General features: G+C 52.8%; 2 protein-coding genes across 3 annotated transcripts in view; one reads left to right on the top strand and one right to left on the bottom strand.

Moving 5' to 3' along the window:
* Window positions 1-14847, top strand: part of LOC149331226 (echinoderm microtubule-associated protein-like 2) — a 190227-nt gene that overhangs the window by 11297 nt on the left and 164083 nt on the right. The gene's annotated exons all lie outside the window — the stretch shown is intronic.
* On the bottom strand, window positions 9817-13501 carry LOC149331227 (uncharacterized). Of its 2 annotated transcripts, none has more exons than XM_089555431.1 (5): window positions 13049-13501; window positions 12147-12413; window positions 10523-10737; window positions 10350-10412; window positions 9817-9952 (listed from the first exon to the last, which is right to left on the bottom strand). In XM_089555431.1, exons 1-4 carry the CDS (start codon window positions 13241-13243, stop codon window positions 10370-10372), a joined length of 720 nt encoding a protein of 239 aa, XP_089411557.1. In that variant the 5' UTR covers window positions 13244-13501; the 3' UTR covers window positions 9817-9952; window positions 10350-10369. The 2 variants fall into 2 exon arrangements, 1 of the variants encoding a protein (XP_089411557.1); XR_016284837.1 differs by having other exon boundaries at window positions 9846-9952; window positions 10516-10737; window positions 13049-13500.

Here is a 14847-nt window from a genome sequence, read left to right as displayed (position 1 = left end):
TTGACAAATTATTTATTTTTAAATTAAGTTTTCCGAATCTTTGACTGCAAATCCAATTTTTTTTTTCAATTCTGTTTCCAATTCAAATGTGAATTCCTATAGCAGTTCTTCCAATTCTAAATCCAATTTTTTGAGTTTCAATTCCAATTTCAGTTTCAGTTTTATTTTTTCAATTATTTGGCGGTTTTTTGACTATTGCCCCCTCATCCGGAGCGGACCTCTGCGCTTCCTCCTTCGTGACGTCACGGAACCTCCTCCTCCTCGTGACTCCTTTTTATTTTTCCTCTCTCCACTTTGCACGGCCGGACGGACGCCAGGTTTTCGTACGCATGCTCGTTGTAATGCTCTCTCACTGGAATATGTACTGTTGCAGATACCCTTCTGCGGGAGGGACTGTACGCACGGTGCAGGCGTGTACACTCTAAACACGAATGCGCCTATATGCGAGTAAAAAGGGAATGAGGTGTTCTATAGCACACACCCTTTTATAAAAGGGTTGTATATGACAACTTTACTCCCTTATTACTCCTTTGTGTTTAGAGTGCAGTTCGGGTCAGGGCTGCTCCAGCCAGCCTCGACACTGCGGCGTCGGGGCGAACTGTTGTCGAGGGGACAACGAGCCCAGGAGCGACTCGCTGTATACAGGTGTGACACATACAGCCGTCGTCGCCGCGGCTTTCACTCGCTATCGTCTTTATGGCGCACGCGCCCTCGTTGCTGGGATATATATCGCTCTTAACGGCGTCGCGCCGCGCGTTTTGTCGTCGCCTTGGCACCCCCCTTCCTTATTTATGTATATGTGTGCAATTTGCGGGCTTCATCATCACAGCGCGAATTTTTTACGAGAAGCGTGACGCCGTCTACTCCGTCTTTTTACTCTGTCTTTCGTTCTTTTTTTTGCCTTAGTATTCTTGTTTTCTGCGCGATTTTTTTTGCGCGCTCACTCTTCCTCTCCCTTTCCGTGCTTGTCGTGCGTTTTTCTTCGCGGGATATGAGCGACTGAAGTCGCTTGAGTGACTGACGCGCGAGGTTTTGTCTGCGTGGCCAATTTTGTTTCTTTTTGTTTCTCTCCACTCATCGTAAATACAATCCTGCCTTCATTTTTCTTTCCTCTTCTGTTGCTGCGCCTGCGTATTCTGCTCGACTACGCACGGCAGACGTATACGGTGCACTTGATATGTAGTTCTTTGGAACTCTGATTTTTTATTTTTTATTTCTGAATTAAGGCTCAGCAATCGTGAAGGAAGTGCATATGAGTTCATGCGTTCTCGTATGTGGACAAGTTTATTCGGTTCGCCTGGAACGTGATCTCTCTGCTCCTTCCGGGTCTGTGGTCTTTCGCTCGACTCCCGACTACCCGTCTATGAAGGCGTTAGCAGAACTCCTCAGGCACGGCACAGCACCCGAGGAGAATGGCTGTTCTCCAGTTAGCTCTGATCTGGACCCCACGCAGCCACTCCATTCCCGCAGGTCGCATCTGTAGTTGGATATGACTCGAGAACGATGCGGCAAATGCCTTTGGCCCTCCAGCCAACTGCGTCTATAGCTATTGTCATGACGTCACTCTCTGAACCGCCTTGCATCTACTTGCGTCACATCCTGTGCCCTGCCCAAGCTAATGATTTCCGCCATTCGATATCATTAACTCGCGTTTGCTCTCTTATCCACACCTCTCTCTCTGTCTGTGTCTCGTAAAGCTCATGAAACGGTGACTGAGGTATTCTCCCCCTCCTGAAGTCGATGTGAGGCACAAAAGTGAGGCTGCTGGGCCGTTTTCAACTTGTGTAACTGTTCTGATTTGGTACGTACAGTCGTGAGCAATATTAATGGGAACAAGATTTTTTTTTCTCACAAAACTGCGTATTTTCTGGCTATTTTCCCACCGAATCTAGGGTGACTTTTGAATATATACGCCGAAAGGAAAACTAGTTATAGGAAACCGAGAAAACTGTGCTTGTTACACATGATTGTAGAGTAATTAATTAATTAAATAATGCTCAAACTTTGCTCCCTATCATTGCTCACGACTGTACCTACACTCTAAGCAGAAAGGAATATAAAGGGAATAAAGCTGTCCTCTGGCGAACTACCCTTTAAGATAGGATTGTGCTAGAAGAGACAGCTGACTCCCTTTTTACTCCCATGGAGGCGTATTCGTGTTTGAAACATGCGTCTGGTCGGTTGTTGAGGCGGAACTCGGTCCGTATGCGTGTGCGCCGGGCACTAAAAAGTGGAATAGCGCGCGCGCGCGCTGAAAAACATCCTATATATACCATACGCGTACTGCAGCGGTCGTGACCTAAACTGGGACGGCAGTCCCTTCTTTCTTTTTTTCGTGCTACGACCGCTTTGTTCGTCCATTCCACGTTCGCCAGGTGCGAAGTCGTGCGTCTGCCGCACACGCTGATAGCTATCAGGCGGCCTTAATTAGGCTGCTCCTCCCAGCTAGCTTCGTCGCGCCGTAAACCCGGACGCTTATGCATGTGCCCGCCGCTCTCGGTGCCGCGGCAACTTTGTTGCGCGGGGCTCACGACTTCAGCAGACGCGCCAGTCAAGTGTCGTCAGTCGGATGTATACAGAAGCCGTTATGTCCGCCACGCGCTCGCACGAGACTGTAGAAGGCGTCGTGTCCTCTACTTCTGACCGCATATCTCTGTTCTGGTACCTCTAGTCGGGCTCCTCTGGTGAGGCTCATCTGGTCAGGCTCCTCTGAAGGGCTCCTCTGATGGGGCTCCTCTGGTGAGGCTCCTCTGGTGAGGCTCCTTTGAGGGACTCCTCTGATGGGGCTCCTCTGATGGGGCTCCTCTGATGGGGCTCCTCTGGTGAGGCTCCTCTGGTGAGGCTCCTCTGGTGAGGCTCCTCTGGTGAGGCTCCTATGGTCGGGCACCTCTTATCTGGTGCGTATGATCGGGCACCTTTGATCGGGTAGCTCAGATTTGGCACCTCACATCAGGTGCCCAGTTAGCGCCCGAGTGGCGATTACGGCTCACAGTTTAAACTGAACGCCTTGAAGAGTTGTCGGTTGACGGGCGTTACGGAAGGGAGCACCGAGTTCGAACCAAATCTTTGTTTACTGCTGCATATAACTTCGTCACTGATAAGATCACGTGCAGGTCACGAGCAAGGATACGTAAAAAAGAGGGAACAAACCAGGCTTCTTACTCATGCGTTGGGAGATTTCGTTGGCCGCGTACATCGTATACACTGTGCCCCGTCGGATACCCTCGACCTATGCGAGTTAAGGAGTTTGTATCGCGTCGTGTATGATTCGACAAGCTTTAGATGGACGTACTTGTAGCCGGGCCTGGTGGTCTCTTATCCTCTCTACGTCCTTGTTCGAAATTCGCGCTTCTGTGTCTTTCGTGAACAGTCTTTATATTTTTGAGGAAGCGTGGAAGATTTTTTCCCCCTCCATTGAGTGCCAGTTATTTAGGCGATCCCTTTAAATGTGATCGCAGCTGTAAATACAATTCGTAAAAAAGTAGGTGGGCCGCGCTACTCGCGTGACCTTTGCGATCCGTGCTTGATCCTGATTCCCCGTCTTCTTGAACTGAGAGAGGCCAGGATGACATTCAGTTATATGGAATCGCTTCTCGTCATCGTCGCCAGCTAGGTTACGTTCGCTTCGAGACAAAGGCCTCATCCGCTGATCTCCAATTAGTGGCCGTGTGCTGTCCAGAGGCGGTTAACCTATCCCGGCACATATCCCTTATCTCCCTCCCCATGTATATATATCACTGGGGGCTGCCGGAATGGGTATGCCCACACCAACGCACTCTTTTCTTCCTCGAAAGGTGGATGCGATTTGCCCACTGTCAACGACAACCGTTGCATATGCCGCGGTGTGCCTGTTCTTCAGACACCCGGCTGCCTGTATCGGCACGTGGCTTTCGGCACGTGGCTGGGGTGCTGTGGCATCTGCGTGCGCAAATGAAATGCCCATGCCTCTGTCTTCCCTCCATTCTGCCAGCACCTGTATTCCTTCACACAGCCCAGTGCTCTCAAATATACGGCGTCTGTCGATCAGCAGCTGCTTGTGGAAAGATAGTTGTAGTGCATCCAGTTGTGTGGCCTCTGTCATTCAGTTGCCCACGTCGGCGCCTGCAGGCTGTGTGTACAGCTACCAGGGACGCTTCCCGTGTGCTCGCGTGTCGTGTGCCCAGTGGAGCGTTAAACCTGTGCCCCTGGGCACATGTGCGCTCCCGGGGTGTGCATTCACGACGGTGCTCGCATCCGCCGCTGTTTGCCTCCTGCGAGTGTCCCAGCCATGAGCGTCGTTTTGCGTCAGTACGGCAGCTTAGCGCGGGTTCGAAGCACTGTCGTTCTATTTTTTTTTAGTTTACTGTGAGAGGTTGCGGCTTGTACGGAGTCGGCGACACGCTAGCTAATTAGACACCTGTAGCATACCGTGTACCGTGCTACCATTACCGCTAGCGGAGTACGGGGAGCTCGCCCACCGCCGCTGAGCACGCGCTGATTGGTCCCCATGCTGCAGGCGCGCGCGCAGCTGCCGGGTACCTGGCGCCATCTGGCGCCGTCGTGGCGATTTGTGCATGGGCGACACCTTTACCATACCGTGTACGGTGTTACGTGTAGCGGAGTACCGGGAGCCCGCGCGCAGCCAATGCCCATGCACAAATCGCCATGACGGCGCCAGATGGCGCCAGGCACCCGGAAGCTGCGCGCGCCTGCAGCATCGGGTTCAATCAGCGCGTGCAACGGCAACACGGTACATTTTATGCAGAAGGTGCCTAATGAAGCGGCGGCGGCAGCAGAGTCTTGCGTCATCAGTTTGCGCTTCAGGCACGTCTATATCTTCTGTTTTTGCTTCTTTTATATAGCTGATTGGTGGTGTGTGACGAAGGCCGTGCTGAAGTTTTTATGCGAAACAGGCCTGGACACCCTTCTGTGACCGCCTGTGCACTACCTACACGGTTTTTTTTTTCATGGAGTCCCTACTCCAGTATGTGTTAATGACCATGGGCGTCCGGAAGGGGGCACAAGGGGGGGGGGGGGGGTGTTGCCCCCCCCCCCCCCCCCTGGAATTACGGATATTATTTATGCACTGGTTCCTATTTGGTGCTAACCTACCGCCGCCCCCATCCCCGGACGGGTGCCCCTCCCCCCCCCCGGAAAAAGTTCTGCGGACGCCCTTGTTAATGTCATGCGTCGGTGTGTGTGTTTAAGACATGAATTTCACGTGTGTAGACTCACCGCGATGCGAGTGCCAGCCAGCGTGTGTGAGAGAGAGAAATCACCCATGAAACTCGGTGTATTATGCCATCGTCAACCTTCATTCGCACTTTCCCTTTCCTCCCCTTCCCTTTCCCCTGTGTGGAGTAGCAGGCCAGGGCCATGTTACCTTCGGCCGACCTCTCCTCCTTTTAATCTCATTAAAATTCCTTTCTCTCTCTCTCTTATATATATTGTACGTACCTTGGTTAGGGCTTAACAAAGTTGACTTTTAGTACATTTGGTGTGTGATTTTAGGAAAGGCAAGTGACAGGAGTCCTGGAGGGGACTAGTGATCTCGCTGGCATTCAAAAAAGAGCAAAGCTTTTAAATTGTTAGCCACGTACAAATCCGAGACAGGGGAGTTCATAATGAGAAAAAAAAGTTCGCTGTGGCTTAGCTTGGTTAAGCCTGGTAATTGCGAAAGCAATATCCGTACCTACGCCATGGTACAGCTGGTAGTGTAGCTGGTGGTGGTGCTTGTGGTTAGACTTGTGGTGGTGCATCGGTTATACAATCAAATCCAATCCAATGCAGTCCACTCCAATGCAATCTAATATAATCCAAATCAATCCAATGTAATTCAATCCAATGCAATACAATCCTATCCAATGCAATCCATTCCAATCCAATGTAATGTAATCCAAATCAATCCGATGCAATCTAATGTAATCTAATCTGATGTAATTTAATCCAATCCAATTCAGTCCAGACCAGTCCAATCCAATCCACTCCTATCGAATCCAATCCAATGTAATCTAATATAATATAGTCCAGTCCAATGTAATCTAATGCAATCTAATCCAATCTAATGCAATCAAGGTCAAATGAAGATCAATGGTGGTCACCGCCGCGGCACGGCAAAGGCGTGAAAGTGCAAGTAGTATTGCTTTCGCAATAAAAAAACATCGAATATCTGGCGTTTTCGAGCGATCTATGCAGGATAATTGCTGATATTCTGTGCACCCGACATACTGGATCTGTTCTGATATCGTTCGAAATGCGGGCGTGACATGGTGATGATCGAATCAGGAGACAAGGAAAATGCAGACCACATTTTGGAGTAATTTCGGTTACGATATGCAGGGAATGCTTATTCTTGGCAGCGGAGGTATATCCCCACCGCAAGGCACAGTAACTTGATGCAGTTAAAAAAAATGGTTTTGAGGAAAGGAAGTAGCGCAGTATCTGTCTCAAATATCTCGGTGGACACCCGAACCGCGCCGTAAGGAACGGGAAAGGAGGGAGTGAAAGAAGAAAGAGAGAAAGAGTTTCCGTAGTGGAGGTCTCCGGAATAATTTCGACCACCTGGGGATCTCCAACGTGCACTGACATCGCACAGCACACGGGGACCTTTTTAAGGCGAAAGCCTTTAATGGCTCACTCTCCCGTCCGTCCGGCGTTACATCCAGCGCCTGGGGTGGCTCATCGATGAGCGCAGCTGACGTCATCAAACGGATGGCGGGTGTCCACCAAGATATGTGAGACAGTTGCTGCGTGATTTCCATTCCTCAAATACAATTTTCCTTTTCTTCACTACGGCCCCTCTTTCTCTTCCTTCTTTCACTCCCACTTCCTTCCTTCCTGTACGGTGTGGTTCGGGTGTCCACCGAGATGACAGAGAATCACTGCGCCATTTCCTTTCCTCAAAAAGCGTTGCGTTCAAAGGGCAAGGCATCGCGCCGAACGGGTGCTGGCGTTCCGTGGACTCCCTGGCAGCGCTACAACACGCTGTCGCGTTCCACTCCTAAAGGCGAAGCGCAAGCGTAATTATTTATCGGTTAATTAGTATTTAGTCATTAATCAGTAATTTGTAATTATTTGGTAATTAGTACTTCATTATGTGTGACGTCACCAGTGGCACAGAGGCAAAGTGGTGCGGAAAACGCTTTCGCCTCTACGCACTACAGACAAAGTGCCCCCTGAATTTTTGCGTTTCGCCTCCATGGGAGCGCGGCCACCGTGGCCAGGTTCGAACCCGGGTACTACGGGTCAGTAGCCGAGCGCCTTAACCACTGAGCCACCGTGGCGGATATTGGGGAGAGGCTTTGAAACGTAGTACCAGATGTCTTTTGAGATTAGCAAACAGAGGAAGTTGAAGCCTCGGTTAAAATCTTTGTGACTTCTGGAGCCTCGCATATGCTTTGAAGAGGGCATTTGTTTCCGTTAGGAAACCGTAAGTATTAAGGCGAAAGGTTTTAATGGCTCATACTGTCGTGACCAAGACGTTTTAGCAAATTTGTCCGCGTTTCAGATTGGTCGAAATGGTCGTGACGTCCCTGCGCGCGAATTTTGACGGTTGTCCACCGAAATATGTGACAGTTACTGCGTAATTTCCTTTCCTCAAATACAATTTTCATTTTCTTCACTACGGCCCCTCTTTCTCTTTCTTCTTTCACTCCACTTCCTTCCTTCCTTCCTGTAGGGTGCGGTTCAGGTGTCCACCGAGATGACAGAGAATTACAGCTCCATTTCCTTTCCTCAAGGAGCGTTGCGTTCAAAGGGCAACGCACCGCGTCGGACTCCCTGGCAGCGCGACAACACGCTGTCGCGTTCCGCTCCTAAAGACAAAGATTGATAGTCATTAATTGGCAGTTAATTAATGCACCAACAGAGTGTGAAGTGAACAATCGCGTAGAGAATGCAGCACTCAGGCTTTCGCCTTTCACCAGTTTAGTCGCTAAAGTTCCTCGCAATTTTTTTGCTGTGTCACAGCGGCGCTTGCCTATGACCGAAGTTCGCGTAGTGTGCACCACTTTTGTTCACTGTGCAAGAAAGTAATTCAGTGGAAGGAATGGAAAGGCGCCCTCACTCGCCGCGAGGATACATCTAGGGAAAATGAGAGGGGCGCCGCAGTGGAGGGATCCGGACGAATTGCAGCCGCCTAGTGCTTGTATGTGCGCTAAGCATGCGCAGCACACGGGTGTGTCTTCAATTTCGCCTCCGTCTAAACGCGGCCGGCATTCACTCCTGCGTGGTATAGCCGCTGAACCAGCGTGGCGGGTATAGGCAACGGGCATTCGCACTGGCGTACCATGCCGGTCCTAATGTTCGTAGTTATGCCGCCGAATGCTTGACCACGAATACGGCAGTCTTTTTGCTTCTTACGCATTTGAGACTTCCTCGGGCAGTGCCTGCATCGGTTAGGCATTACACACGCGGCTTGCCGCAATCAGTATTACCGACTATTTGTAATGGGGCCTTCACTTACGATAGCGAAACCACGTTACTGCAAGCGTATGGCCGGCAGACCTAGGATTACCCCCCCCCCCCCCCCCCCCCCCCCCTCCATGGTTCATGGACTAATGGCGCAGGCTTAGCTTGAGTTGAGTGTTGAGACCAAGCTATTCCGTAGCTGAGCGTTCGCTGACCGTGCATGTCGCGAGGACTGGCTGAGCCCAGCTTTAGCGCGGAGCGTGTCAGTGTAAAGGCCCATTCACACTTGCGAGTCGCAAAGGGCACGCGACCAGCAGTCGCTTGCGACCAAGCAGCAGCTCGACAACACCGTTGTTCACACTTGCAAGCGCGACCAGCGGGTCGCTTTCTCGTTAGATTCTCGTTTGAAGCGAAAACTCTCGGGAATGACGTTGTTCGCGTGCTTTCGAGAGTTTGTCTGTTTTGGCCGCGCCTCCTGTACTCGCGCTCGGTCGTCTAAACTGCTATTCGCAATGTACAACTACCCGAGCGAAGATTAGGTTGTCGTGACGGTTTTGACGTGCACCGCGGTCGTACAAGCGTCATGATGACGAGGCGCGCTTCTCTGCAGGGCCGGCCTACCAGCCTGCAGTATGCCGGCCGCCGCGGCGTCACAAAAATGCGCAAATATTGCTTGTTCGCGCTCATACCAAGCCCTTGGGTACAGGAATGTAAAAAATGAATCATTCTTGAAGATCGCTGGCCAGTACCGAGTTGCTGGCAGAAGAGATAACTGCGACACAAGCAAATTTCTTCCCAGAGCCGCTTTGCTGCTGCTGCTCCATGCGGCTCGACTGCTGTCTGCTAGCCCCGCTGCTGAAGGCGGCGCGGAAGTCAAGCATGTCTTGATATTATTATGATACAAGGTCCACAATAAAGCGGTGACGAAAGCAGCATCTTAATTACTAGCGCTGGCCAGGATCCGAAGCGCCCTCAGTTGCGACGTCGATATGAAACCGGCTAGGCTTAGCGACGACTACGGCAGCCCGCTGGGAGCAGCGCAGGTCGTCGCCCGGCGCGCCCGCGAGCGGTGTCGTCGCCGGAAGCTTGGCTCGCTCGCTGATTGGTTCAGAGGTTTGCGACTCGCAGTCGCGAGGCTGAAAAATCGAGCAGCGAGCGACTGGCCCGCGACTGTCGCTTTTCGACCAGGGCGACCGTTTGCGACTGTCGCTTTTCGACCAAAACAGTCGCGCGACCTCTGCGACTCGCAAGTGTGAACGGGCCTTAAAGACTACGCATATTTTAGACCAGGTACTTTTTATTCGCTCCACCTGACACTAGCTCTATCGACGAAATTTTGTGACAATTTTGGTTTCATCCCGCCACCAGCGCAAGTCTTGCTTCCCCAGGGCTCGCTCGTCGCACGGGTGACTGTCTTGGCCGTCGTCGCATCTAGGTGGCCACGACTCGCCGGGGCTTGGGGGTGGCACGGACGGGTGCGGAATTTCATTGCTGCTGGCTGGGCATGGTGGCGGGGTCTCTCCAATTGGGTCCAGGAGATGAATTTAGCCAGATTGACGGTCTCCTGCGAAAAAAAAATTATCAGCGCAGCTGTACGGCCACCCTTCATCATCATAATCATCCTCTCGCCAATTAATCATGTCCTTCGCCAGTTGCGGCCACCTTATCCCCGCGAACTTCTTAATCTCATCTTTCTGCCGCCCCCTGCCACGCTTGCCTTCTCTTGGAATCCACTCCGTTACCCTTAAGGATCAGGCGGTTATCTTGCCTTCGCATTACATGCCCTGCCCAAGCCCATTCATTCGATTTCGACTAGGATGTCATTAACACGCGTTTATAAGGCCACACTTACCCCCCTACTACGTTAAACCTCTCCCCGAACACTGTCAGTCACTGCCGTTATGACTTCATCTCTCAAGAGGCACCAGAATGATGCAGAGGCTCTGAAGGTCGACTCTTACCTCTTTACGGGCACTTGTGATCACTCCTTCGCCGCAGGCGCCGGCGCTCGCCTGGTCACGGTCCTGGCGGTAAAGGGAGAAAGGAACACGTACAGATGATGAGTTCACCGACCGGGCATCGCTAGTCACGTGGTTCTACGACTGCTGGGCGCTGCGTTGCACGTACAACTCACTGGCCAGAGGCTTGCTTGCTCATGGTGCAGGTGACCTTCTCGATGTTCTCCTGCTGTCGCTCGGACTTCTCGACGTTCTCCTCGGCGTTGCCGACCTCCTCGACGTTGCGCTTGAGCGTGCAGCCCACGCTGTCCAGCTTGGCCGCCTCGTTCTCGCGACGCGTGGTCACGCGCTTGGCCGACGCCGTCTCCACGAGCGTGCGCTTCTTGGTCACCTGTGGTGGACGCGAGGGGCGGCCTCCGTCAGGGCATGTGAAGGGTCAGGGGTATACGGGGGGGTAGGGTACCACAGGGGCAACGCCACGCTCTCTGCTATTTCCCTCCTTACCACACTCTTCTCGCCAACGCGCTATTAGGCCCGATTTCTAACCCATTCAACAGCCTCGCTGCTAAAAAAAATTCCGGTGCTGTGCACGCTCGGCTAGTGAACCGGGAAAAAAAATGGCTGAGGCTTGGCTAAGGTTAAGCCTAGTCAGATGCGAAGCATATTGATGGCTAGGCTTCGTAAAGTTCCTCGCTTTGTTCTTCAGTTGTAGAACGTTGTCGCCGAGCCGCATATTGAGCACGCCGCTTAGCCAGACGTTCATCCCGCTCTTCATCGGTCTCTGTGGCACGCTGAAGCTTTCGCTTCTCGTTCAAATCAGCCCTGCTTCTAGGCGGCATCCCAACACCTGGCCGCCTCGTAAGTGCCCGGAGAGCGAGGCAAGCTCAGCTTTATACCGCTGCTGTAGCGTCACGTGGTCAGCTGCAGCGCCTCTGATGTGGAGCCTCCACCGCCGCGGCCGACCGCGCAAGCCGGCAGCCCACTCTCCTCTGCTGTGACGTCATGTTGTCACGTGGTGTCACGTGCTCACGCTAAAGGTCAATGGCAGCTCCACCGCCGCGCTCGACGGGCTGTAGTGTAGCTCTAGTAATATGCTTCGAATAAAAATTGCTTTTTCAGGTAAGGAAACGGCGCAGTAACTGTCTTCACATATCTCGGTGGACAGCCGAGCCGCGCCGTAAGGGAAGGGATGAAGGTGGGAGTGAAAGAGAACACCTCGAATAAAAAAAAAGGTCCGGAGTAACCGGTTTCGAACCAGGCTGAGGCAACCGCGTTTCGATGGCGATGTACGCAACAGGCACACGTGTGCCGTGCGGTGTCAGTGGACGTTAAAGATTCCCAGGCGGCCAAAACTATTCCGGAGCCCTCCACTATGGCACCTCTCACTCCAACGTTAATCCCCTCCCGGCATGGTTGAAGTGTCCAGCGATAAGCGAGACAGTTACTGCGCCTTTCCTTTCCTCAGAGCCAATTTTCGGTTCGGTAGGCGTCGAGAAGGGACAGAACTCAGTCTGGAAAAACCGAAACGCGGTCGGCGGGGTTGGCGCGCCTTGCACGAAGACTACAGGTATGGTGCCTCGATGCAATGACAATTGCTTCGAGGCACCCTTGCCACAGGTAAGTCGAGAGGGCATCAGCTGAGTGCGGCACGGAGCTCCACCCCGGTCAAGCCCCATAGCGTGCATCTTCGGCCTCGGCATGGGTAAGGTCGTTGACCGTGACGTCACTGACCCTAACAACGACTGGGCGGGAAGGTGTAAGAGTACGGGAAAACCCCTGTCCCGTGGGGAGGCGTCTCACCTGTCCCTTGGCGAGCATCTTCTGCATGAGCAGGTTGTCGAAGGTGTTGGCCTCCTGGAAGGCCTCCTTGAGCGCCTGGTTCTCCTGCAGCTTGCGCACCTCTGTGCCCTCGAGCTTGTGCTGGTACACCTTGTCATTGTCCAGGTTCTCCTCGTCGAGGGTCTTGCGCACGTCCACGGACACCGTGCCGGACTCGTCGCGGTCGAAGAGCCGGTCCGTCGGCGGGCCCGGCAGGAACTGGTCCTTACGGGACGTCGCAGATTTCAGCTGGAAAAAAGCAGGGGGGAGTAAGAAGTGAGCGTTACGCGTGGGCATGTTGGGTTTCGAATTAGGCTACAGCCGGGTGTGTCGAAAGGCGCGGAGTGTATAGGCCGGTAGTCTTCGTTGAGTGTCTTGCTGCAAGAGGCCTCATTTGTAACATAAAATTTGCGCGTGAAGGAAAACAAGCAAACAAAAACTGCAAGACGACGTCGAAACCGCGTCTGGAAGGCCGTAGCTAAACGTGGAATGAGCACGAACGAGGCTTGGAATATCTGGATCTGGGAGCTAGGCCTCTCACTAGGCCTACTAGGCTAAGAAGATAGGCCTTATGGAGAGACGTCCGCTGCGCGGAAGTAAGCAACTCTTGGTATGATGCGTTGCATTTAGTGGGCTTTATCCAACATCGAAGCCGTTCCGGCATGTCGAGGACGTAGGCCTCACTACAAAATGCTTTGAGAAAAAATCAATCCCGGCGGGAATGAATATACTCTGAAGTCTCGATAACGCCTAGCAGGTTGCGAGCAGCGCCGAGGAGGCCGCTGGAAGGACCTCCAGGGCAGACGCGGAACGCGCCTGGCTGGCGCGAGCCCTCCCTCGGCGCGTGCCATGGAACAAGGGTGACGTGGCCGGCATCCGCTTACCCTATGGAGCATGGGCTCGTAGCTGGACAGCATGGGCTGCGGCAGGGGCTGCGGCTCGACGGGCTTGGCGTCGGCGCAGACGTGCTGCACGCATTCCGCGGCCAGGTCCGGGTTCTCGTCCACCAGCTCGGCCTTGGACGTGGCCCGCGTGATGGTGGTGGTGGTCACGTTCACCTCGGTCGTCGAAGCGCTCATCTTTGCGGTCGGCTGCTGGGCCGTAGCTGACGGCGGAGACTGGCGAGCTGCTTCCCCGAGGGAGGGGTCGGTGACGGGCGGGCGGGGTCCGGCGGCCGGCTCTGTGGAACGTTGGCCCTGGGACGGCTGGCGGGAGCTGCTGGGGATGCGTCCGGCTAGGTCGGTGGCCCCTGGTCTTCTGAGGGCGGATCCCCGGCCACGGCACGAGCGGCGCGAGCTCCGCGGCGCTGGTCTTTGTCGTCGTCCTCCTGCGCCCTACGATAGAGCGCCACCTATATTTTACTTTAGTCTTGCGTAGATTTCGCTATCTTTTTTAAAGCGATGTTTATTTCCTCATGGCATAAAAGGGTCTCTAATGATGGATGACGAGGATGCTTTAATAAATGAAAAAATGTTCGCTAATCTATTCGTCCGGGCTTGAAAATACAGAGAGAGCGGGTCAAGGACCCTGGTCATGTGGTCTCCCATAACGCCCACCGTTGTTTCTTTTGGAGTTCATAACTGCGTCTAGCTGGGAATATATTCGACAGGACGGCAAAGTAAGCTGCGCACATGACTATAGCGCTATTCCTCTCCGCTTCCTTCTTGTTCTGGCTTATTCGCTTTGTTATAGCCAATATGAACAAGTGCCAACTTTTCGCTCAGCCTATGGAACTCTTGCTCGAAACTTGTACACCTTCTGTGCGCAAGGAAGTAGTGTCTGGCCGTCGGGGACGACGGGAGTTTTTCGAACTGGCTTCTGGAGAGAGGTAGAGAAAAAAGAAGGTTACGTTCACTTAGCGCTTGGTCCCACTTTTCTTCTTTTGGTTTGAAATTTTCGAGATTGGCTGATTGGATCTGTCAGCTAGGAATAGAAAGTTGCGCTACCCGATTTTAGTCTGGAATTTGATGCGGCTGGTCGAGTTTATCCCCGTCTAGAGACGTTTTTACCTAAGTTGACAACGGATCACTACCCGTAGCTCGTTGTAGGCAGGGCCCTCAGCCCGACGCTTTTTCATTTTAGAAGGTAAGACTTCAGTGCCGTCTTGTGGTACACAGTTTAATGAGGCGTTGGACGAATCAAGTATGATCCCTGTTGCTTCTGAGGAGTTTCGTGGCGGTAACAACTTGGCTGCACCCGTGGATAGCCCCTCGGTGCCAACCGTTTGCAGGAAAGGCACTTTATACTAGTGCCGGACACATACTACGCGTGTGGCACTGTTCTGCCTAGAGTCTTCCTTGCAGAAATGGCCTTACAGGGAACTGTTCGGTTCAGGCGCCTCCGCCATCTCATGTCATTATCGAAAGCGGCTATGTTCACCTTCTGGCCATCGAGCATGTGAGTGGTTGTGTTGACCAGGCAGCCCTACCGCTCTCCGGATATACGTTACGTGGCCTGATATGTGGTACCTAGGAAAGAAGCACCACATATCAGGCACATGTCAAGTCACATAGGAGGATATGCTGTACCTCGGAAGGAGGTGCCACATATTAGGCACATATCAGGTCACATATCAGGATATGAGGTACCACATATCCTCTCTGTGGTACCACTGGTGTGGTGCCTGGAGGTGCGACATATGACCTAGATGGGCCTCCAGTGAGCGCTTTTGTTAGGGGCGAAG

This window comes from Amblyomma mixtum, chromosome 8, assembly GCF_055824585.1.
Source record: "Amblyomma mixtum isolate Tamu chromosome 8, ASM5582458v1, whole genome shotgun sequence".
Taxonomy (NCBI): Eukaryota; Metazoa; Arthropoda; class Arachnida; order Ixodida; family Ixodidae; genus Amblyomma; species Amblyomma mixtum.
The sequence above is the reverse complement of the archived record's forward strand: the minus strand, read 5'-3'. Positions and strand labels throughout refer to the sequence as shown.